The sequence below is a fragment of the Botrytis cinerea genome, chromosome 2 (assembly GCF_000143535.2).
Source record: "Botrytis cinerea B05.10 chromosome 2, complete sequence".
NCBI lineage: Eukaryota > Fungi > Ascomycota > Leotiomycetes > Helotiales > Sclerotiniaceae > Botrytis > Botrytis cinerea.
The window spans coordinates 2,058,350-2,082,281 of record NC_037311.1 but is presented as its reverse complement, the minus strand read 5'-3'; the positions used below and the strand labels follow the sequence as shown (position 1 = coordinate 2,082,281).

Below are 23,932 nucleotides of genomic sequence, written 5' to 3'. Positions count from 1 at the left end.
ACGCTCCTATTCAAATCGGGAAAGTTCCTCACAGGAAACTTTTTAGGGCCACAAAGAAGCATTCTCCACTTCCATCGAGCTCCATGTTCGTTATAAATTCTGGAGTGACACTTTTATGCCAATTGAAATATCTGGTTATTTGATTTAGAATATTTGTATCTTGAGTAGTTCTTGCATTCCTTTCGGCCGTCAATTCATATCAATTAGAAATGCTGTGCAATCAATTGCCGCTTCTGTAACACGATTCGGTCGATGGAATGATGATTCGTAGGCGGAAGGGCCTGGTAACCTTTACTATCATCAATCAAGGGGCTGAAGTACCAGTTAATCGAGGCTTCAGTCCGACCTATAAGTTGGATATGTACATAATTCTGTTCCCGCCAACATGTTGGGATGGAGTAAAAAGCCCTGTGATGCCAATGAGTACAAGTCATATTTGACCCTTCATTGTAAAGTTACCTTATTTCATTATTTCACTTTCATTTTCTCCAAAAAGAATTCTTCCGTTAAATTTGTGGAAAGCCGTTCAGAAGTCATGTCTTATTACGCAAATTGTCTAAAAGTTTCAGACGAATGCCCTGTCTCAGCGACACCGTTTGGATACGCACCATCGCTTCCAGCCAACGCTACTCTGTTGGCAATTTTCTGCATCATTACGATCGCACAATTGATACAAGGGTTTAGGTATCAGACATGGGGATTCACAGCCACGTTCATACTAGGAAGTTTGTGTGAGGTGATTGGGTATACTGGGAGAGTAATGATGGCATCTAGTCCATGGAGTCATGTCGGGTGAGATGTTCATCCGTTAGATATATTCAGAAGATACTAACAATTATTCAGGCTCACCCTCCAAAATCTTTTTCTCACAGTTGGCCCTTTATTCTTCCTCAATGGAGTATTTCTCTGCTACACAAACATAATTGAAACCTATAGCACCACCCTCTCCCGCATTAATCCTGCTACCTACCCTCTCATCTCCACCTCCGTCACACTTCTCCCATTTATTCTCCTCACCTCTGGATCTCTTCTTCAGAGCACTTCGGCAGTCGGCTTTACCCCATCGTTTTATCTCTCTACCGGATCCAACGTCGTGATCGCAGGCTTGTGCTTCCAATTGCTTTCGATGATTTGTTTTGGTGTCTTGCATGCAGATTACAAGATCCAAGTTCGTGCCTACCCCGAGCAACTCAATGCGTATGCAGAAAACACACGCGCCTCGAGACGATTTATGTATTTCTACATTGCACTCCCAGCGGCATTCTTGTCAGTCGGTGTCAGTGTTGTCTACAGAATGGCTGTTTTGGGGCAAGGATGGGGGATGAGTTTTATGAAGAATGAGGTTGGATTTATTTGTTTGGAGGGAATGTAAGTTTGCTATTTTGATTTTTGTGGTGTGAAAATTATACTGACTGGTTCGTAGAACTGTGGCAATTGCAGGTTATGCATTGTCGGTTGTTCATCCGGGTTATGTGTTCAGACCAACGGAGTATATCAATCATAAGAGTGCCGAGATTATTACTGATGATAAATTGGAAGAGGCTTGGAATTGAGCGTGACGGAATCAGAATTGAATAGTCTCCTTAGAGATATTTGTACCGCTGACTGTATGGCGAGTTTGGAGACTCGCCAATTTTCATGGCGCGTGTCGTGCGAAGATGTGGCCTTTGAAAGCCCATAGACATATTTAAGCAAGTGGAGGATGGCGTTTTTGGCCTGTTTTTTTTTTTTTTTTTTTTTTCATTTTATCGTTCATTTGATACCGAAGTTAATTGTATGAATATGAAGTCTGATTAGAAGAACAATTTACTTGTGGAGATATTTTAATGCTTGCTTGATTGAGCTACCGAGAACATGGTGAAGAGGCGACTTCAGGTGAGTCGAGACATGTGGCTACCATTTAAATGGCCGATCAAATTCCAAAGCAGAAGCTGGATTGAATTAACTATCGTCGACATCTCTCGGGAAGCGCAATTGATTGCTCTGGAAAATCACAAATCTGGGAACGGAAAACATCCATATGCACCGAAATAGATTGTATTGTTTGTGCCAAAATTCGTGATCATTGTAACTATGAGCTCGGAAAGTTGTGTTTGTATAATATCCCGTAATAGATCCATTTACCAATAGACCTGAAATATTTTCGCCATCGCCTTACTGGCCACTCCAGCAACTCAAGTGGCCAATGGCTATATTCCGAAGCTCCCATTGTGTGCCACCCCATAAATTCTTTTCCAGGCCGAATCTAATGCGATGCTTTGTCTATCTTAGAATTCTTGTAAAGAATCTCATGCATTGCATGGTTCCACGGTTGTTACAATGTTCTGCTTTTCGTCTTTCCATCGGGAAATCTTTGGATTGCGAGAAACAGACTTGTTACTAATCCGTCATCTACCCACTTGGAAACCTGGTTCTCATTCTTCTACTCCAGAATTTTGACTCCAAGCTCAACTAGGAAAGTGCATAGAGCTGTGATACGGTGCTCATTGACCGTGATCTGTGGGAGAGCAAGACATACGCAGATTTGTTTGATTATCAACACTGTTGCGATTTGGTAAGGGGATGATCATCGTGAACATGAACGTCAAGATTTGAAAATAAGAGCAAATGCTCTAGACCATTTATCGATATCTGTTCCATAGGCTACAAGATCTTTTGAGTATATTGTTGGCTTTGAATTTGGGCATAGACGACGAACTTCGGTTAGACGATCCTGTTCTCCTGTAAGTCGATAATTGCAATCCGAGTACAAGATTAAGGTGCATTGATTGATAATATCAGAATAAAAGCACGCTTGTTTGAGGGAGCTGAGTTCCACTGGCATGTTTTTGAAGAGTAAATTATTCCTTAAGATCCTGTAGTGGCCCATAAGTTGCGAAGGGTGGTTGAGATGGCATGAATGGTAGAAAGCCTTGCTCCCAACGAATGAGGAGCGCAAGAAGCTATGTATAAGAAATCGTTTGATTGGATTCCTAAACAGATAAGATTTGCAGTCTGCCCTTCATCTAGTTGCAACAGCTTTCCATACTCTTGGCGATTTAGCCTGCGTCGGTGTAGACATTATGGTTTCTGTAGACGTTAATGTTGTGATTTTCGCAGACTCTTCTGTCCTTGGGATTGAGCTGCGAAAATAAGGTGACCTTCTTGGACTCTCTGCTGCTGCTGCCTTGTTTCTCCCATTCTTTCTGGATGTACGTGGACGTTAAATGCCTACAATCTCATGGGAGTTGATAGCATCCCTCCAAATAAAAATACTGGAGCTGTGTAAGCCTGGGTGCATGTTATATTTCTTTGATTGCTGGTTTGGTTTCCCTCTCGATAACATATTTGTGTATTTAGAGAATGAGCGATAGATCATTATAGAAGGAACTTTGGGTCTCGAGAAACCATAGAAAGTAATGAAAGAATCGACGTTACTATGATGGATAGAATGTTGACGGGTTATTTAAGCATGTGCAGTATTATGATGGCAGGGCTGGAAGTGTGACGAGCACGGACCAATAGAAAAGGGGTCTAGCGCATTACGTTCCTGCGTAAGACTCACGGCTGCAGCAGCTGTTGTTGCTTGTTAAAATGATACGACCTCAACCTCAGACCATCGAACACAAATACTCATTATAGCAGATATCTGATACAAAAAAGCCCGTCAATACATGCTTAAGCAGGTGTGACCTGTATCAGTGGTAGCTATTACAAGAAGATATTTGGTGGCATCACGTTCTGGTCCACAATCCCAGACTTCCCCCCAAAATATCATTCATTCAAGACTCAAACGGTGGCAATTGTGATACACTTCCTTGCATATTAATGACGAAAACGGAACATTGAGGGCTCTTGAAATGGCGCAGACGGGAACTTTCTCATGGGTCAGTGAACGTCCTCATATATCACACCCGATCACTCCGAATCAGAAGCCCCACTCAAATTATCGTCCTCGAAAATCCAATACCAAGTCTAGGAACGGCTGCCATAATTGCAGGAAGCGCAGAATAAAGGTGTGTAGTTACTTGTCGTATCGTCTTTATTTTGTCTGATAGAGGAGATAGTGTGATGAAGCAAAACCAAGCTGTGGACAATGTTCAGATCGACTACTTGGGGCCGTTCAGTGTGAATATCTCATCCCACAAAAGCCAGTCATGAAGGGCCAATTACCGTCGGAACAACAAATATCGACCGGACGGATCTGTAGCACATCGGTCAGAGACCAAATCATCTCCTACCTGGAAAAGTCAGAAGTTCCGTGCTCGCACTTCAAAGACCCCATCTACAAACCAGGTGATACTCTTGAGCTATTAGACCACTTTACTGGAGTCACTACCCTTTGGATTGGATCTCAATCATTTCAAAAAATAATCCAGCAGCATGGGCTAAGGATTTCTCTCAGAGCTCCTTACCTAATGCATGCCATTCTTGCTTTTTCAGCAAGCCATCTTCATTATTTACACCCAAAAGAGAAGAAATATAACATTGCTTTCACATTACATTACTCTAAATCATTATCATCCTACTTATCAGAGCTTCGGACGAGCTTGAATTCCAGTAATGCAGATGCAATTATCGCATCATCTTACCTCCACACGATGCTGACATTCAGAAATATTCAGCCAGATCAAAATATCGAAATCGACGGAAGCGGACGGGTTACCTGGCTACGTGCTATGAGAGGGGTGTCAACCTTGTGGGATACGAACGATATGAATTCTCACCTCCAGGACAGTATTATGTTAAATATGAAACACGACCCCAAACTTTTAAACGAGGGGCCTTGCAACCATGACAAGCCGAACGACGTAAATCCGTGGGCGCTAGAAACATCCAGAGCGCTTCATAGGCTATTTGAAGAGGAGAATAATTCAAAATCGTTCAAGGATTCTTATGAACGACCCTTGAGGCACTTATGTCAACTGATACGGCTCGGAACTGACCAAGATACGGTTTGCACATTTATGTCGTTCGTGGGTGAACTTCCTGAATCATTTATAAAGTTACTGGATCAGAAGGACCCAAGAGCTTTGTTAATTTTATGTTATTGGAGTGCCCTCTTGAGTCAAAAATACTATTGGTGGGTTAGAGACCCTGCAACTGCTGTTTGTGGTAGGCTTTGCGCATACTTGGATAGGATTCCTGATGAGGGAATCCGTAGCCTACTATATTATCCAGCCAGTCTATGTGGTTATACGATGAATAGTGCACTTTGAAACGTCGTAGACGCACCTCTACGAATGGATCGCCACAGTATCAATATACAAAAAGTTTGCCGTCGTCAATGTGGAATCTGTGTTTGCAAAATTCCGAATCACCCAGGATATTATCGAAAAAAAGAGGCTACATTATTCTCATGCAACGAATTTTATCGAAGCATCATATCTACATCTCCGAATCTACTGAAACAACCAATCCATTCTCCAGAGACCCACCACTTCCCAAATACCGAAATTCTCAAATTTCCTTCATCAACGCTCCAATTCTTTTTAAAAGGATTTGGTAGGGCCTTGGAAAACATCGCTGCTATTCAGGAACAGAAAAATGATAATCTCAAGTTTCACCTTAGGGGACCAAACCCGCGTCGAACCACAAGAAATTCTACCGCCTTGAAGCCAACAAAACGAAAAAAAAAAAAAAAAAAAAAAAAGACATTGGAGAGACAGAGGAAAGAGATTAGGCAAATTTGTGCAGAACACCACCTGATTTTCTAAGCCCAGATATTCTATTCTCAAAATTGTGTACTTTTGCCCAGACTTTCTTTCGTGTGCCCCTTTAAAAACTCCTCCACGGTAGTAGGCACCACTTCCGGATAACGTCCATTATCTGTATCACCCAATAATGTCTGGCGGTTAGACATCCAGTATTGACCATACAAGCCAATCCAAGCAAATCCGTTTCTTGGATTTTCTTTGAAAACAGAAGTCATATTGTCATAAAGATCTTCGAGTGAACCAAGTCGCTGGATAGTCGGCTTAACTCCAAAAGCTTCCTGGTATAAATGAGCTAATTTCTTGATGCTCTTTGAGTCTCCTCGATCTGAAAAAGAATGTCAGTAAGAGATTGACTTCAAAACAATTTTAACATGTATTCCGTGGCCTTACATTTTACAGCCCCAACGGCTTTGGGATCCATGGAAACTGCTGCTACAAATTTAGCTGTATCTTTCATGGCAGTCATCTCCAACTGTTCATCACCGGTACCATAATAGCTAAAATTGCCCTCCTCAGCATTTACAAATCCAAGGAGGGGACTCCATACGAATTCCATGAATGCTCCGTTAAGGATATGAACGCCCCTGATATTTTCAGTTTTCTCTTTCTCCTGAAGATACAGATGGATATGTTTTGATGGATCTTTGGCGGGATAATCGTCAAGTTCAAGAGGTCGATAGTCAAAAGTATAATCAGAGGCGATGTAGCGAGGGACGTTCTCTTCAATACATGCATCGATAAGAATCTTTTGGCCATCGACCATGAGCTTGCTGTCGCCTAGATAACAACATATGCATACAGATGTACCGGCTAGAGCAGCGCGAATGGTAGATATGTCTGTGGAACTGGTTTCGAAAAGTCTAACCCGAGGGTTGAAGCGTGTGTTTGCGTCAACCTTACTAGCTGAGCGGCAAATACCATGTATTGTTACATTTGGATGGTCTTGAAGGACACAGTTTGTGATCAAACGAGCCATTCTACCTGTGAAGCCAGCAATGGCTATTGTCGTAGTGGAAGACATTTTGTGGGGAAGAAAATCAAAAATGGAAGCTTTGAAGATGGTTTGTTCAAATGATATAGTTGGATAATTGGAATAAGTCCATACATTGAGTTGTAGCCTACCTTTATATAGATTTACATATGGTACTTGAGAAAGGATTCTAGACAGTAACAGTGATCTATCCGTACGAGGAGGATTCGTCTCACAGGTATATAAACGAATAGAATGCCAATATAATAGCTATTCCATTCCAATATGATAAACAACATGACGATAGACGTCAGCAAAGTATGACCGACCGAATTTGAATACGTTCCGCATCCGTACTAGCGCGATCTTACGGAGTATGGCTAGGCACTTGTTTATTTTCTCCACATAGTTAACCACATATCACAAGTGCTACAAAAGTGAGGTGAAGTGATGATAAATCATGTCAACGGTGTCACAAGTGCGGAGAATAATAAGATCCTGATCTGCCGTGCTAAGATAGATAGTCTGGTGTTACTTAGCCCCATCTCCGAAGTCTTGATATTTGATGGGATGTTTATTCGATGACTTGCTGAAGGGTTCAAACAACTCTTTTTTTAAATTTCGTACTGTGTACCTGTCACGATTACATATTAAAGAATATTGATATGCTCTAGTATGTATACTAACTGACAAAACTGCCATAGTTATGGAGATATATAATTACATAAGCATACACGGATAATTTGATCTCGTTTAATTCTACGAATTCATAAGCAAACATGAATTACAAATGAGTCTTGTTCGATTCACATCCATGATATAGTAGTCTATACGTGTTAAAAGTATTTTCAAGGCAGTTAAAAGTGGGTGTTCGAGGTTGTTATAACCTTTTTGATAAAGTATGTTTATATTACATGAGCTTCGGAGGGTAGTGCTAAGGATGACAGAAGGGCAATCGAATACGTTCTGCATATGGCTTAGTCTTATCTGTACACATGCGCTAGCCCAAAACAAAACGTATTCGCTTCGCCTTGCCTTGAACCTTGGATGCACGGTGCAGATGTAGGCCATGAAGATATGGTGGAAGTAGAATTCTTTGGCAAATTCCAATTCTTTTTTTGTCTCCTATTTTCTTTTGTTCTTTCCAACCCGGATTGAGAGACAAGATATATCCTTGATTCACAAAAGTTTGGTGTAGGATAGATCGCATGATTTTGTCCGGTAGCATGTTGCCATCTCGCGCTTTCGCTCTCTAGTCAACTGCGACTTGGAGATTGGTAATCTTGGGCACATCAACGTGTATTCCATCGCATATGTGGTGATATTCAACCACTAGTAATTATCTTTCACGTTGCTGGCCGAACTATTTAAAAGCCTTGCAATTCCTCGATTGCAGGTAGATTATAATTCAAATCATCTTTCTTGAACGGATTGAAAACTCGGGGTTCTCATTGTACACTGCAAACTAGTTTCAATAACTGCAACATTTCCCAATTTGATACCTTTTATTTTACCGAAATCATCACAACAAGATGTCAAGCTTCGTCGCCGTTGCAGGTGCAGCAGGTGATCTTGGCGCTCGAATTGCCATTGATCTACGCAGGAGAAATGTAGCCGTTAAAGCTCTTGTACGTCCCGGCACCGCAGCATCCCGCACCCAAAAATTACGAGATGCTGGCGTCAGTATAGTAGAAGTCGACATGAGCGATGTTCCATCTATCTTGAAAGCCGTCACAGGTGCCACAACAGTTGTCTCAGCGCTTCAGGGTCTCAGAGATGTTATGCTAGGTGTTCAGGGAAGGCTCCTCGAAGCTTCTGTTGCTGCGAATGTACAGCGATTTATTCCGTCTGATTTCTCTTTGGATTTTACAAAGACCACGCCGGGATCCAATAGAAATCTGGATCTTCGTCGTGAATTCCACTCCAAACTTGATGCATCGGGAATTCGTTGGACGAGTGTGTTGAACGGTGGCTTTATGGAACTTCTCATTGGTGGTCAGATGCCGGTCATCAACGATAAATGGCACCGAATTCTCTACTTCGGCAACGTGGATCAGAAACAAGATTACACGACGATTCCAGACGTAGCTGCTTATACAGCTGCTGTAGCTGCGGATCCAAATCCAACACCAAAGTTCTTACGTATTGCGGGTAGCTCGTTCAATGCGAAGGAGTTAGCTGCCATCGTGACTAAGGTTCGTGGTGAGCAGTATAAGCCGATGTGGACAGGAAGCGTTGGATTCCTTCGGGGGATCATTTCGGTCCTAAAGTTCGTGATCGGTGGAGAGGAGACGAAGATAATGCCCCCTTGGCAGGGAATGCAGTATATGGAAAACATACTCTCTGGAAAGGGAAAATTGGATCCTCTTGATAATGATAGATATCCGGATTTGAAGTGGACGACGGTTGAGAAAGCTTTAGCAGCGGCGGATGCGGAGAAAAAGAAGAACAAGAAGTCGCAATGAAACAAGGTGGAATGAGTGGAGGGCGGGGGGTTTTTTTTAAATGTATTTGTAGGCTCTGGTATCGGGATTTGTTTGTAGCTTGTGACATCGATGGAGTAGTTCTTCTTGTTTAGTAATATAATCTGAGTTTACAACTGTATTTCTTGATCATAACTATGTGCCAGATGGGAGACCGGCAGGCCAGCGTGCTTTCTGATGATAACAGACTATTGTCTTAAACTTATGATTGATGTTAACACGATTAACAAGAATTCTCATTCGAAGCCAATTTCTAAGCTGCGTGCGTATTTTGCTTTTGTATATGGTACAGAAGACATCAATATATTCATGTTTCGTAGAGAAATGAAGTGGTATATACTCGCAATTTACAAATATTTCTTTATTTAGGCTCCATGTTGGCCAAATCTTGAAGTTTCTAATTATTTTCGACGATGAGATCACCTTTTGATGCTCGTATTCTCTTATAAATGCACATGTTTCGCCAAGTGGCGCATATTTTGATCTTAGCTACTCCGGGCCTTACAGGAAGATCAAAGAATCTCTTGATGTGAATCAGATATGGCAGTGTCTAGAATGAGGCATGTATCATCTATGATATCGATCAACGCGCTCGGATTCTCTACCATACGGCTCTTCATGTTACCGCTGCATCAAACTTGCTCGGATACATAATATCCAGGTAGTCTTCGATAAATTGGGGCAATAGCAAATAGTAGTATGCTATGGAATGAGCTAGATGGAATAATCTAGATTCAAAACGAATGAAAGTCATCTTGCATATAAAGCGGGATCTTACGAACCTGAGAAGAAACTTTTGACGAGCAGCTCACGAAACCGTCTCTGAAATTTATCAGTAAGCAACCTCAAAGTACGCAATTCACATCAATTTTCCGATTTCCATCACATACGAAATGAAGACCCGCATTCTCATGAGAAAAATATCCACAGTAATCCTGATGGTTCACTCTGCCATCGCTCATGGGCAGCATGGGTACTGGCTGTCGACTCCAAGAATGGTCGTTCGATGCAATGCGGGTGAATTTGTCAATCCTAAAGATATAGGATCCGCGCTCGGTGGCATGTCTAATCTTTTTCAACTCAAAGTTGGCACGGCATTAATATCTTTCAATATCGGCACGAACATAAATAGGGTGATCTATACGCATAATACAGTACAATTATATGCCTGCGGGTGGAGAAATGGGAAGAATCACCACATCAAAAACCGGGAGATCGCAAAAGCAATGGTGGAAATCAATAGAGTTTGTGGGGGTGGCTATGCGTCGCTTGGTAGAGTATGGTTCCCGGATTGGGATATTACTATAGGGCGTGGAATGGCGGGTAAAGATGTTTGCAAGTCGGAAAAAGCATGGCATGCAAGATTGTTTGGCTGAGGGCTTAGTATGGAATGTTGACGAAATCTTTGTTCTGACTGTTAACTATAGCTACTCCTCAAGGGGCAAGGTTACAATTCACATATATTCTCATGTGCGGCAGTCATGCATTTGAGAGATATTGAATAAAGATCCGAAGCTAAACTTCACTCCTTACTTTTGCTATGCAGTTTTCCATTCTATCACACCTGATTCCAATGTCCTTGCTCGACTCTTAAGCAGAGATCCTTTAGTCTTTGTGCTGCCCATTCGAAATCTGCCATTTCAAGATAGATCTGACCACTAATCCTTGCCCACAAGCCCCCTGAATAATACTTGGTAATGATCATCGTATCATATTCCTTGATGGATGTTTCTTCAACCCATTTAGCGATCTTAGGGGCATCCGAGGAACTTATTGAGAAGTGCTCAATCTCGGATTTAACAGAAACTGTGACGGAAGTCTGCGCAATCTGTAAAGGCAGACGGACATTGACGAAGCAAGACTTGTTTATGGAACCTGATTGATTTTCCAAAATTTCTGTGTGAAGAATTTCCGCCATTCTTTGACCTCCTGTCAGCGCGATGGTTTGACAATAACTGCGGATGTTTTCCTCTCCACCACAGACTACTTGCCGGAATCTCAATGCTTCGGGGATACAGATGTATGGAGTGGGGTCAATTGTTGAAACCTTCTGAAATATCTCGACGAAGTAGTTTGATTTAAGAGAGTCTTTAGCCAACTGAAAAGATTTAGATGTAGGAAGTGTAGTTCGTATGAGTTCCTGGTTCCGGATCGGTACATGTAATATAGCGCATCCACGAGGGACATAAAGCCACCTATTCAGGGTCAACTATTGGCAAATGATATTTTGCTGAAATGTGAGTCATACTTATAGCAATTACTGACGAAAAAGTCTGGTCCAACCTGTCCCAAGTGCGAGAGATCAATGTGTCCGATACCATGTGCGCCATCGATGAGACTTAATACACCTAGATCTTTACACACTTTCACCATGGCTTCCCAGGGAAATGCTACACCTGGTAAAGTTGCCACTGTATCAAAAATGGCTAACTTGATTTTCCTCTCATTCTTGCGTAATTGTTCAACGGCGCCAGAAAATTTGGAGATAATATCCTCATCTTCGATGGGATAATCAATTTCAACACGAAACATCTCCAACCCAACATGCGAGCTTTCACAGATAGATTGAAGGGTCTTCTCACATGCCCCATAGATAGTGCTGAAATAAACAACTACATCGCCCTTCTCATACACGAGATTTCTCAAGACAGTATTGATGCCCGTAGTAGCATTTGGCACGAACACGACTTCGTCTGCTTCCACCCCAAGAAGAGGCGAAATGGCGCGGCGAGACTCGCCTAGTAGATCAGGATAGGTGTATCGCAAAAATGTATCTGGATATGATTCTATTTCGTCTTGTAACGTACGCTGATAGTTGCGAACACTTTTTGGAAATGCTCCGAATGAGCCGTGGTTTAGTGGGTGGTATTGTTTGTTGAAGCTAAAATACTTCTCTCGTGTTTTTCTCCCAAATTCTTCTATTGCACTCATTTTCTCAATCGAATGAATTTAATTAATTATTTCATTGACCTAGAAGGAGGATACAAACTATACATAAGTTTCGGTAATAATAAACGGTTGGTCCGCGGTCTGTTTATGTGAGACGTCTAGGATAATGAGTTGGATGCTTATTTGTTCTGCAGGCGCTCTAAATTAGATGGAGTTTCCAAAATAAATTACTATTGAGTGCTATTGATGCTATAGATAGCTTACTTTCTTAATGCAGATTAAGATACCGATATGCTTGCACGTATACCTAGGTAGTTTCCAATAGATAAATATTAGGGCCCCCAAAGCAAAGGCTCGCCATCTGATCATCGCATAGATAGTCCATACCCCGATTTAGAATATATTGCAACCCTATCAAACCGATGTAACCGTAAGATACTGTACCTTGTTATCTGTAGGAAACAATTATTGCGATGGAATGAAGCTGCTTTACTTGAGATCCCTCGTTTCTTGACATGATTCAAAGGACAATTCGGACGGGTTTTTGATATGGATCCACTGTCAGTAACAGCAAGCGTAATAGCAGTTGCTACACTTGCAGGACAGATCGGAACAGCCTTATCAGAACTGCGAGCATTTTGCAAGCAATTGCCTGGTAGGCTCCACGCACTGAGCAACGAGATATCTGACATTGAAGTAGTTCTCTATCAGGTCGGTAGAGTCGTTGAAGAACGATCGAGGCTCTCTGTTCAGATCCCACAAACAGACATAGTATCTATTCCGAACATTTTGCAGAGGGCGGATGTGAAATTGAAGGAGTTAAAGACAATAATCGATCGTCTCACCGCATTAACCACCAAGAATGGCGCTATCATTTTCCAAATACGCCTTTGGCAGAAAGAACAACCCAAGATACAAAATCTACAGGAAGATATAAGAGAAATCAAATCTAGTTTCAATGTTATTCTTGGGGCGACTAATTCGTATGCATAAACTCCTTCGCGGCATCTTGAAGCCACAATGGGTAGATAGACACACAAGCTAATCTGGATCATAGGCGGGAGATGATGCGCGTCCGTCTAGATCTCGAGACACTGTCGACTGTCACTAAACAAACTGCCCATGAACAAAGCACCTCGTGGGAGGAATTTCTTCGCGACATAACCTACCACCATGAAAATGTCGAGGAGACGCTCAATCACACATATCAGCAGGTCGACGAAAGGATTAGTCGAGTTGAGGAAATGCTTAAAACTCAGTCAGCTCAAATCCAAAATAGCCAATTTCTTCAAGTTGGTCCTTCTTACAATATGGGTCCTCCAGCTTCTCGACGGCGTTTATCTAGATCAGTCAGCAAAGAGGGGCCGCCAAAGATGCCCAGTCGTCCCGAAGCTGTGGGCGTTCGGCTCACTCGGTACGCGAGCGTTTGTCGTGCGGGATGTATATGTGCATGCCACTCTCAAACAAAGTCTAGTACACCTGGATTCATGGATCGTGTCCTGGGTCAACTCTTCGTCGGATATGCTGGAATGCCACTTCTTAGCCAGAAATGTGACACTGCCACATGTGAGAAATCACAATCTCCTCATATGAGCTTCGAATACTGGTTTCCTTTAGGCTTTTGTTGGTCTCAGATAATTCGTCTCCAGTTAGGATACCAACCGAATGTTGGGCCACAAATGTCTCTAACCACCCTAAGGCGAGTTCCTGACTCCGCCCAATGTGTCAATTTTGCTTTGGAGGGTAACATTGAAGGGCTGAAGAATCTTTTTATGAGCGGAATGGCATCACCTCGTGATGTTAGTACCACTCGGGGATACTCGTTACTTCGCGTGAGTTGAAACTCCCCTTAACTACCTATTTTGTACTGATTCCAAAATCAAGTGGGCATTATATGGCCAACAGTACGGGACCTGCAGATTTTTATTGTCTGCTGGTGCAGACGCTGATTACAAGTATGTCGTTTAATTCTTTAGATGGAGAAAGTCCCAAAGAGTTCCAACTAATAATATATTCTAGACCAATGTCTCTCAATGATGATTGTCCTAGTGATAAGGCTTGTGATGTTATTCTTCGTGGTGGAATATCCGAAAGGGTAATTGAGATTCTGAGGTTGCTGGGTGCCAGTAGCGATTTTGTGGAGAACCAAAATTTTGCCGCCATTCACAAGATAGTTCTGATGTTGTCAATGAAAGATCTCGAAGAAGAGATTCTACGAAATCCTGGTCAAATTGATGTTCCTGATGCAAACGGCCGCACTGCGCTTGAATGGGCAGCAGCTCGAGGGGATGAACGTTCGGTGATAACACTATTGAGTTATGGCGCCGATCCTAACAATATAGACCATAAATTGAACACTCCCCTTACATTAGCGTCGAATCAAAATCATACCGTGTGTGTTAGATTACTTCTCGAAGCTGGAGCTCATCCGGATCCTGGACTTCCAAACGGTATCAAGTTCGGCAGTCCTTTGAATTGCGCTGCGCGAAATGCTTCGGATCCTTTGTTGCTTAAAACTCTACTCGATTTTAACGCAGATATTGAAGCCAGCAATGTCGATGGTGTAACACCACTACTTCAAGTCGCACGTGGCAATAGCGCTAGTCACGCAATGCTGCTCTTGGAATATGGAGCTGACATCAACGTAACATCAAAAGCTGGACGCACACCACTTACCACCGCCATAATACATAACAACCACAATGTTCTCCAACTACTTCTCGACCGCTGGTACGAGTATAGCGAATGCCCTCGCTTGAAAGGGCCCCATCTTCTTGGACTCGTGGCTCAATATGCAGATTTGGATACTATATCAATTCTAGCTTCTACCAATCACCTAAGAATTAAGTTTGACAAAAACTACGAATTTGGAGATTTTATCGCCATATTACGAGAGAGATCTAAAGTTACGGATAAATTGTTAAGTGCTTTTGAGGATCTATTAAATATTATTAATCAGGGTGCAACGGAGCACAGAAGTGTAGAGAGTGCCATGGAGTCGGGATTACTAGTACATGGGGAGTTCGATGAGGGAGACTCCGACGAATGTTATGAAGATGCACAGGAAGTTTTGACGACCTTCTCGCCCGATTTGGGATGTCCCTTTATAAAATTAGCGAAGAGAGCTACTATCTAACGCAGATTTATATTTTCGATACGCATTAAAATAGCAACAGTTGAAAAGAATCTGAATGATTTGATTCTGTAAGGATGAAAGAACCATGGTGCAGCACTGTTCCGACGCATATAATGGAGTTTCCGCGTGACTCAAAAAAGTTCATCAGCAATCATAACCGACTATTGTTATATTCTTCCGATGCAAAGGGTCGAAACAATGACAGATTCACAGGTATTGAACCTAACCACTCAAGCGTCCTCGAGGGTTTGAAGCACTGATAAGAGATAATCAAGGATATAGGGCGGTAGATAGAGCAGTATTAAGGGGTGGTAAGTCTTGCTAGTATCTCTTGTAATGCACGTGGTTGTCCTAGAAACCGGGATTCTGTCAAGAAAAGGGAGATTCGGAGTCAAATAGAACAATTGCAAGGAGGCACTCTAGTTGCCAATTAATAACTCTATTTCTATGGTATACTTGTTTCTGGCTATCAGAGACCCCCCAAAAGTGAAATAATACAACTGAATAATCATTAAAGATTTCATACTGTTAACTTCCTGGGCCATTGATCATTAGACTTGTCTCAGACAATTCTTCATCTTCCTCTTCATCTCCATGGCTACTAGCGAAGCGGAATAAATACATTAACAATTCGGCTAGTAGTCTCCCAATCCGCATAACTATATCTATCACTTCCACGCCAACAGTATTTACTCTTCATTATCTTGAGTGAAAAGCCCTCTCGGTATCAAGTTTATCTTCCTCAGATGCGTGCCCGATAGTATTTACTCCAAGATGCCATGTATCTCCGATATCCGCCCTCACACACAACTCAATTTCATCCATCAATTCTCGCACGACTGCATCATCCAGCGGAACCTCCCTCCTCTTGCCATTAGCTCCAAACAATATCATCCCATGCGCATACAGCATGGCTTGGATAGCTTTGGTACTGATATTGTCCCATGAGTACAGACCTCCCGGTTCTGTATGAGGGATATCGTGTATGGCGGTGCGTGGAGGAGTCGAAATAAGTGGTTCTAATGATGATATCATGTGCATCGGGTCCATGAGAAACTCGGGGTTCAATCTGCGATCCGTCCAGATTCAAGTATTCAAGAGCTGCGGATATGGTGTACCGAACATTGTGTACCAGATCACCCGGGTGAAGTATCTCGTATGGCGCTATTAATGGCATTACGGAATTCGATGCCATCAAATGTTTCTGTCGTGCAATCTTCATTTCCATTAAGGTATTTGGAACGCCGTTAGCTCTTTCATCGTGGTAGCCAAATCTATGGCAAATGGTTGGAAGGTAAGGTCCTTCGGCGGTTTGCCAGTCATAAATGACCGTTGGTAAGTGTTGAAAGTCGGTTAGAACTGCTTTCCGGTGGATGAGCTCTTGGTAGAGCTTTTCTCGACGGCTGACAGGAGCTGTCCCATTCATATGAACGCTGGACATGTTCTATTCCTGCTGCTGCTGAGGTAGAATTGATGGTTTCTTGATTCCGTTGCGTCAAGTCAATCCAAGCTACTGAATGATGGGGATCCAAAAACGTATTTGATGCCGTGAAGTGTATACAGGAAATTGTTCAGAAAGTTTCAAGCGTCATCTTGTTTACACCCGCCGTTCGCTACCGAGCTTCTCATCAAGAATAAACCGGCAGGAGCGTTCAATAAGGGGAGTATGCCTTCATCAGCACTTACCACTTTTATTCCAGATCGATATCTACCAGATAAATGAACTATCACTCACAGCCACAGATGAAATGATTATGGTAAACACGTTAGTTATCAAACAATAAGACATTTCGAACAACTAGTCGGAGTTTTGAAGCTTTCATGAATTCTATTCCCGATACGGCACTTGAAGACAATTACCTGATATATTCCTGGCGGATCGTCACCAGCTCTTTCTAAACCCCTTGATATTACAACCTCTAAGTTTTTGGTGATTAATTTTGTTATCTGTACTACTTTCTCAATTCCTTTCCATTCTACTTCCTGTCTTGGTAGCTTCACATCTCTGAAGCATATCATGTACTGCTCCATCGTTCTTACCTTCTTCATGTTTTTACTGATACTCACAAACGCTCGCATCCAAAAAATACAAAACATTCATTGAGAACGCACACAATAAATACTAATCATAACTTTCCCAAACTCAACAACTGGCTTTAATCTCCTAGTGCAGTGGTGTCTCTTTGATACTAGACTTAAATTTCAAGCCATCGAGCGTGTTGGCAATATCAACAAAATTTTACCTCCAGCATTCACATATATCATTACTATTTATCCAAAAATATCTACTAAGATGCAAAATCATTTGACATGTGAAATTTCATCTTCAGCAAACATGGCCACAAAGCAACATTCTACACAACACAGTTGAGTTTACTAATTAGTCTTGTCAATTTCGGCGAGCCAGGATAAATTCACCAGAAAAATCTACAAATACTCATAACAGAAAGATAGATCTGAATTAACGACTTTTATGGACCAAGCAGGTCGATTCCTCCTGCTCTTAAGCGCACACCGAGAAGCCAAAAATCACTTTTTCAAAGTATCCAAGAGCATAATGAGAACAGCCAATTCTCGAGACAGAGTTGAGAAAACTCCAGACGAGCGGTGAAGGATTATAGAGAGATGCCTGCGCTAAACTGTCAAGAACAAGTACATCCAGCAGTAGACACAACAGAGGAGAAGAACTTGACAGCAAAAATACCTGAAGAATTAGTAAAAGCCATCTTTTTCAAAACGTACATCCAATCTCTCGAAGTACAAGCAGAGCGAGCAAAATGAAAGCCAGGAGAACAAGATCTGAAATCTGAAGTAGGGAGATGGATGCATTCTGTTCCCGGTGAGGTGGCGTTCAATAGAAGCGCGAGATTTTTCTCATCGACTTACCGGTACTTTGTAGATTCTAGAAACGTAGCAAGCGGGAAGGAAGGAAATTTAAGATTATATCCAATCTTTTGATTTGTAATACTTCTCAGTTTATTTTATTATATTCATTTCAGATACCGTGTGTATACTATCTATCTATTGTTTATTAAAATTTTTTGCACGTAGTCTCAAAAAAAAATAAAAAATTACTCGCATCTGCAGAGGATGGATAGATATTGCGAAAAACATCACATCAAAAAAAGCCCACACCGCGTTTTCTCTCCAACACAGATATTTTCACCCTCAAAGCGACAACAGAAAACTTCAGTATAAAAATTTCAAGACTCCATTTACGATACCTTGGGTTGATGTGATATTGTAAAACTCTTTTGTATATATGCATATATGTATGGATGCGGATTATATTCTGTTTCGAGAGGAGTGTATCGGAAGTGGCGGGTTGGAGTTTTTGCACGGACGAGAGTTATTGTGAAATGAGTGTTTGAGCGGTGGAAAGAAGAGTTGGATTGAGAGATTGAGGAGATAGATGGGTTAGGTTTGAGAGGGGAATGAATAATGAGAAAGGGGGGGGGGGGCTGATGATGAAGAGGGGGGTATCTGGAATGGAGAAAGGAGGAGTGTTTGGATGTGGAAAGTTGGCTAGAAATGATGATGGAGGGTATGAGGCGACTTATTAGTATTTTGAAAAAGGTTCCGAAAGGTGCATTTGGGTGATGGGCAATCTGTGAATTTCTTACAGCTTAGAATGTTTGTAAATCGGTCGTTTGTGCCATGTCTTATCCAGTTTTCCTAAACGCTACATCGTTCGAATGCCCCTGAGAATTTCGCAATTCAGGGGCTTTACGCGAGGGGATCTCTAGAACCTCGTGATAAATATATACATTTTTATACTTATAAACCTATATACATATATACACATCATACATATACAATGCTCCATGCTACTACAGCCCCTTTCTCCCGGTCATCCAATTTACCCACCCTCCTTGCTATCATCGCTCAAACACAAATCCTCAATCAGCAGTCAATATCCGCCAATCACAACTAAATTTCAGCGACTTTCTTCTGAGCAGCCTCATAGGCCTCATTATCCTCCTTTTCACATAACAACCAAGCGACTCTCGTCTGATTGAACTCGAATCGATTCATACATTCATCGATTCTTCTCCATAAATCTTCGCCAATCACTTTGCTGCCCTTTGAGTTGTGGAAATCGTTGCGCTTCCATTTGTACTGTGGGTCTATTAGTCTTGATCTATGAAGTGTTCGATTGATTGGTTTGAAGGGGTGAAGGATGGTGTGGGGGAGGCTTGATGCATAGTCTTGATCAATGTAACCAAAGTACCTAGCTGGATATGACAACCCCTATCTACCATTCTTATCCCGTACTCTCAGGCGAAATAGAAGAAAAATAAACCTACAATATGTTCTGTGATCCCGTACCACAAATTCGTACTACTTGTAACTCCCACCACAAATCCTCCGGCTACAATCTCCCCACTAACATCCTCAAAACCCGTAACCCTCATCTTACACTGCGACTCCACGAACTCCAATGCCTCACACGCAGCCGCCAATTCGGCAATCTTCTGCATCTCTACTTTGCTCCCCACCTCCTTCACTTTACCCGTGGTATTATACCTAGACTTCGGTCCAAAATGCACCGAATACGCAGCTCTGTATTTTTCCTCCGCATCTCTCGACGCCGAAGCAGAAGCAGCAGCAGAAGGAAACCCAAATCCGAGATCCAAGGTCTGAAGAGCATCACCTTTCACGGGAGCCACGGCTCCAGCAACACTAAAAACCAACGTCCTCGGATGCCCCACAAAATAACCCTCTTTCAACATCTTCAACCTCGAGATTTGCAACTCGCCCTCGGGCTCGTAGAAAAAGAGACGAGGAATCACGCGGTTTTCATGCATGTACAATTCGGTGTCACTTTCCAGATCGAATTTTCGGGGGTGCAGAATCGGATTCTCGGATGTGGATACGTGGGAAAGAGAGGGATCAGTGGTGGCAGGCGTGGTAATCTTGTACTCTGTAGCTGAGGTGGCGGGATGTTGATAGCTAGGTACGGTTGGTAGAAAGTCTGACATTGTGATGTGATGCACGTGGATGATGAGGGTTTGGATGCTTATGTGACGACAGGGGTTATTGGACTTGGCTTGGTTTCTGAAATGGAATTTTGGATATGTTGTCTGATAATTGAGACTGAAATAGTACTGAGATTAATAAATATATATTTCGAGCAATAGATTAAGTATATGAAGACAGAACTGGAAGTTTGAAGTAAGTCGGTGAATGAAGAATAACTGAATTTGTCTCCTTCTCTTCCGGAGTCACGTTTGAAGCCAAACCGTATTAGGATTAGCCTCGACCTCACGCCACATCTATATCCCAGCCACAATCGCAAGTCCCACAAAGTACATTTCAAACTCGACGAAGAGAGATTAAAATCAAGAATGAAAAGAAATGGTCAGTAAAGATACGAGTTATTTCATAAATTTTTATTCATAACAATTCAAACATATGCTACTAATTTAAATGCTAAATCGATATGCAAGTTTTCCCCCATACCATTCACTCATACATGCAATTATATCCCATACCAATGCCATGCCATACCATACCATACCATACCATACAGGCAACTTCCAAATCATATCATAAATCGTTACACCTTGAGCACCCATCCATTCCAAGTATTCCCTCATCTAAGATCTAAAGTTTAAACAGTTCTCTTTTCCAAGAGTAACCTTCCAACAGGACCCTCTTTCCTAACAATCATTCCATTCATCTCTCCGACCCCCCTTTCGTAGACCTTAGTTCCCCTAACCCATGTCTCCTTCACTCTTCCCTTCATAGTCTTTCCAGTATATGGACTAACTTTGTTTCTAAAAAGCAGTTCTTCTCTGCCTACAAGCCACTCGTGATTGTCTTCGAAGACACAAATGTCTGCATCGAAACCTGGTCTTAACGCTCCTTTACGGTGCTGAAGCCCGACTTGCTTGGCTGTATTCACAGCGCATAGCCTCACGATATCAAGGATATCGATAGAGGAAGAAGATGAAGCTTGAGAACGAGATGTGGCTTCTGTCCACAGAATTGGAAGACCAAGACCAACTGAAGAGATACCTCCCCAAGAAGCGAAAAAATCGCCTTTTTCTTTAGCTTCTTGATCTTTTAATAATCCGCCGTTAACCCCTTTAGCGTCGTCGCGCATGGCGCCACAGCCATGGGATAGATGCTCGGGAAGGAGTTTGAGTTCAGGAGTACATGGGCTGTGGTCGCTAACGATAGTTTTGATGACGGATTCCGGGTGTGAGAGTTCGCTCCAGAGACCATCACGGTTGGCTGAAGAACGAATTGGGGGACAACATTTATGACGGGTATCACCTTCGGCTACATCTTCGGATGCGAGAGCGAGGTAGTGGAAACAAGTCTCCGCAGTAATGTTTATACCGGATGAACGGGCTGCACGGAGGAGAGGGATAGCTTCGATGGCTGAAAGGTGGACGATGTGGAGATGAAGGGAAGGAGCGAGGTGGGCAAGCGAGAGGATTTGATCAACGGCGTATGTTTCGAAGGATGGAGGGCGGGAGGATAGGAATGTGTCGTATGCTGTCAGTGGTCCTGATGGCTGGAGAGGTGGGAGGGATATTTGGACGTCATCACCCACGGAGGCTGTTATGGGTGGAATCATTTCCGCATGGAACATGAGTGTTGTAGAAGAATCTTTGAGTGTCTTGAGTACGAGAGCTATATCGTCGGAAGAGACGGCAGGGAATTCATCGACCTATTACTTTTATTAGTGACTGCAGCTGTGACTGGCGACGGAAATACATACACCACTCTCTATGAGAAAGCCCTTGAACCCCCTGACACCTGCTTCAACAAGCGGAAGTAGCTCCTCAGCATTTCCAGGTATGATTCCACCATAAAATCCAACATCAACCCAGCATTGACCTTGTGCAGCCTTGATCTTTTCTTCTAATCCATTCAGGGTTGTGGTTGGTGGAATGGCATTCAATGGCATATCAATGACTGTTGTGACACCACCTGATGCAGCAGCTTTGGTACCGGTACTGAAACCTTCCCATTCGGTTCGACCTGGCTCATTAAGATGAACATGTGCATCGACTAACCCCGGAAGGATCAGATGAGGAGTGTGGTCGACGTAAACTGTGTTTGGCGGAAAACTCGAGGGTGGGAGAACGGTAGGTAAGATGGATATAATCTTGCCGGTTGAGGGTGAGATTGTAATGGTTGCCGGTGAGACAATGAGATTGTCATTCTCGTCAAAGATGACTGCTCTCGAAGAAACGAGGACTGTGGGTTGTAATGGGGAATCGTGGCGTGGTGTAGCGGAGGGAGTTGGGTATGGGTATGTTGTAGTCATATTGACGGCCTTTGTAATAATGGAAAATAAAGTATGACGAGGATCTTCAGAACGAATGGAAGATATAAATTGAGGTACAATTCAAGACAATATCCACTGGAATAACTCTTATCGTGGGGGATAAGAGGCGTGGTAGATAAGAGAGATTCGAGAATGATTGGGACAACTGATAAGGGAAATGAAGGGGGGGAACTTTCTTTGTTGAAGTGAATTTCTAGAATTTGAAGAACTTTTTTCAAATCTGGGGAAAGGGAAGATGGAGATATAAGGAAGTTGGATCAACAGAAATAGAAAAAATCCAACTACGATAGGCTTACTGGAATGTGGAGTGCATTTCCGTATGATGCGGTCACAGTCCGTAGCTATGCCATGGTGGCATAATCCGAAAATGTAGATATTCCCACGGCAAAATCGTTATCATGAACATCGAGAATCCCTTATCTTTCTTGTCAACGACCAATCCGAGGGGTTTGAAAGACTCGATCCTAATACGACCAAGCTTAATCAGTATCTGGCCAATGAGCCCAATCCTGGGTCAAGATGCAAAAGCGACTAGCTCGGTCTCGAGCTCCATAAATAAAGATTTTCTTTCCCCCTGGCGTAAGGAACAAGCGGTCGGGACATGCTTTGAACCCTTAACATGGCCTATGATGTGTTTTGATCGAGTAAAGCATTGCTTCTAGCAGCTCCCTAGTACGGAAGGCTAGAAAGAATGGGCACTGCTAGACCTTCTATGTTGGGGGAATGGAAGTTTTCACTCGGGACATCTCGGCATGTGAAGAGGATATTTCACAAGGAGAAGGAAGCTGCTCGCATTCCCTCCATGTGCTCAATGTGCTCAATGTGCTCAATGTGCTCAATGTGCTCAATGTGCTCAATGTGGATGTGGTGGATGTGGTGGAGGTGTGGAATTCGTGGAATGTCATTTTCGTCCAACAATTTTGACGTTCATTATCAATCATGTGTGCTGTGCGACGGTGATAATGTGATAATGTGATAATGTAAGCCACAATCAATTTGTCTTATGTGCTGTGCATGTTGTGTCCTGCGTGCTCGTGATATCGTGCCGGAGTAGAGAAATGGGTTGCAGAGGGATTTCTTTCTTTTTTCCTTCCCCCTTCCCCCCTCCCTCGCTCCCTCGCTCCCTGGGTCCTCGTGCGTGCAAGTTAGCCGTGCAGAGTGGAATATTCACCTACGTACATGGGTTTGTCTGCTGTCTGCTGTCTGTTGTCTGTCGTATCGTCCGCCAGGTCCACCAGGGGCCCAAAGTGCTCCAAGTCAAGGCGAATCCCGATGCCGGATCGGACTTAAGTTTAGCCTATCGTGGAGCTGATTACCTAGCTGATACATGAACGAGCCCGCGCCAACTCAATCCATCCAATTTTGTTACTCGATCATTACTCGATAATTACTCGATCAAAACTCATAATCGTCCACGAGTAATGCCATGCCCCCTCCAATATCTATGCGGAT

General features: G+C 42.7%; 10 protein-coding genes across 11 annotated transcripts; 5 read left to right on the top strand and 5 right to left on the bottom strand.

The window, feature by feature from the left end:
* Window positions 1-390: 390 nt before the first annotated feature.
* BCIN_02g05830 (hypothetical protein) lies at window positions 391-1,783 on the top strand. Its single transcript, XM_001552653.2, has 3 exons — window positions 391-792; window positions 844-1,368; window positions 1,424-1,783. The coding sequence occupies exons 1-3, from the start codon at window positions 536-538 to the stop codon at window positions 1,551-1,553; spliced, it is 912 nt and encodes a 303-aa protein (XP_001552703.2). The 5' UTR covers window positions 391-535; the 3' UTR covers window positions 1,554-1,783.
* A 1,768-nt stretch (window positions 1,784-3,551) lies between these two features.
* Window positions 3,552-5,600, top strand: BCIN_02g05820 (hypothetical protein). Its single transcript, XM_001552655.2, has 2 exons — window positions 3,552-3,995; window positions 4,047-5,600. The coding sequence occupies exons 1-2, from the start codon at window positions 3,840-3,842 to the stop codon at window positions 5,196-5,198; spliced, it is 1,308 nt and encodes a 435-aa protein (XP_001552705.1). The 5' UTR covers window positions 3,552-3,839; the 3' UTR covers window positions 5,199-5,600.
* Window positions 5,601-5,637: 37 nt separating this feature from the next.
* BCIN_02g05810 (hypothetical protein) lies at window positions 5,638-6,943 on the bottom strand. 2 transcript variants are annotated; one of them, XM_024691408.1, is made up of 2 exons: window positions 6,087-6,943; window positions 5,638-6,021 (listed from the first exon to the last, which is right to left on the bottom strand). In XM_024691408.1, exons 1-2 carry the CDS (start codon window positions 6,715-6,717, stop codon window positions 5,714-5,716), a joined length of 939 nt encoding a protein of 312 aa, XP_024547179.1. In that variant the 5' UTR covers window positions 6,718-6,943; the 3' UTR covers window positions 5,638-5,713. The 2 variants fall into 2 exon arrangements, with proteins under 2 accessions (XP_024547179.1, XP_001552706.1); XM_001552656.2 differs by having other exon boundaries at window positions 5,638-6,943.
* An 879-nt stretch (window positions 6,944-7,822) lies between these two features.
* On the top strand, window positions 7,823-9,281 carry BCIN_02g05800 (hypothetical protein). The gene has a single exon (XM_001552657.2). It carries the CDS (start codon window positions 8,199-8,201, stop codon window positions 9,129-9,131), a length of 933 nt encoding a protein of 310 aa, XP_001552707.1. The 5' UTR covers window positions 7,823-8,198; the 3' UTR covers window positions 9,132-9,281.
* Window positions 9,282-9,961: 680 nt separating this feature from the next.
* BCIN_02g05790 (hypothetical protein) lies at window positions 9,962-10,618 on the top strand. The gene has a single exon (XM_024691407.1). The coding sequence runs from the start codon at window positions 10,043-10,045 to the stop codon at window positions 10,523-10,525; it is 483 nt and encodes a 160-aa protein (XP_024547178.1). The 5' UTR covers window positions 9,962-10,042; the 3' UTR covers window positions 10,526-10,618.
* A 2-nt stretch (window positions 10,619-10,620) lies between these two features.
* Window positions 10,621-12,238, bottom strand: BCIN_02g05780 (hypothetical protein). Its single transcript, XM_001552658.2, has 2 exons — window positions 11,398-12,238; window positions 10,621-11,344 (listed from the first exon to the last, which is right to left on the bottom strand). Exons 1-2 carry the CDS (start codon window positions 12,078-12,080, stop codon window positions 10,708-10,710), a joined length of 1,320 nt encoding a protein of 439 aa, XP_001552708.2. The 5' UTR covers window positions 12,081-12,238; the 3' UTR covers window positions 10,621-10,707.
* A 257-nt stretch (window positions 12,239-12,495) lies between these two features.
* On the top strand, window positions 12,496-15,583 carry BCIN_02g05770 (hypothetical protein). The gene is made up of 4 exons (XM_024691406.1): window positions 12,496-13,021; window positions 13,096-13,870; window positions 13,923-13,993; window positions 14,058-15,583. The coding sequence occupies exons 1-4, from the start codon at window positions 12,588-12,590 to the stop codon at window positions 15,172-15,174; spliced, it is 2,397 nt and encodes a 798-aa protein (XP_024547177.1). The 5' UTR covers window positions 12,496-12,587; the 3' UTR covers window positions 15,175-15,583.
* A 15-nt stretch (window positions 15,584-15,598) lies between these two features.
* On the bottom strand, window positions 15,599-16,735 carry BCIN_02g05760 (hypothetical protein). The gene has a single exon (XM_024691405.1). It carries the CDS (start codon window positions 16,613-16,615, stop codon window positions 16,049-16,051), a length of 567 nt encoding a protein of 188 aa, XP_024547176.1. The 5' UTR covers window positions 16,616-16,735; the 3' UTR covers window positions 15,599-16,048.
* A 2,039-nt stretch (window positions 16,736-18,774) lies between these two features.
* BCIN_02g05750 (hypothetical protein) lies at window positions 18,775-20,356 on the bottom strand. The gene is made up of 2 exons (XM_001552661.2): window positions 19,482-20,356; window positions 18,775-19,293 (listed from the first exon to the last, which is right to left on the bottom strand). The coding sequence occupies exons 1-2, from the start codon at window positions 20,154-20,156 to the stop codon at window positions 19,105-19,107; spliced, it is 864 nt and encodes a 287-aa protein (XP_001552711.1). The 5' UTR covers window positions 20,157-20,356; the 3' UTR covers window positions 18,775-19,104.
* A 177-nt stretch (window positions 20,357-20,533) lies between these two features.
* Bcdal1 lies at window positions 20,534-22,905 on the bottom strand. Its single transcript, XM_001552662.2, has 2 exons — window positions 21,908-22,905; window positions 20,534-21,856 (listed from the first exon to the last, which is right to left on the bottom strand). Exons 1-2 carry the CDS (start codon window positions 22,457-22,459, stop codon window positions 20,789-20,791), a joined length of 1,620 nt encoding a protein of 539 aa, XP_001552712.1. The 5' UTR covers window positions 22,460-22,905; the 3' UTR covers window positions 20,534-20,788.
* Window positions 22,906-23,932: the final 1,027 nt, after the last annotated feature.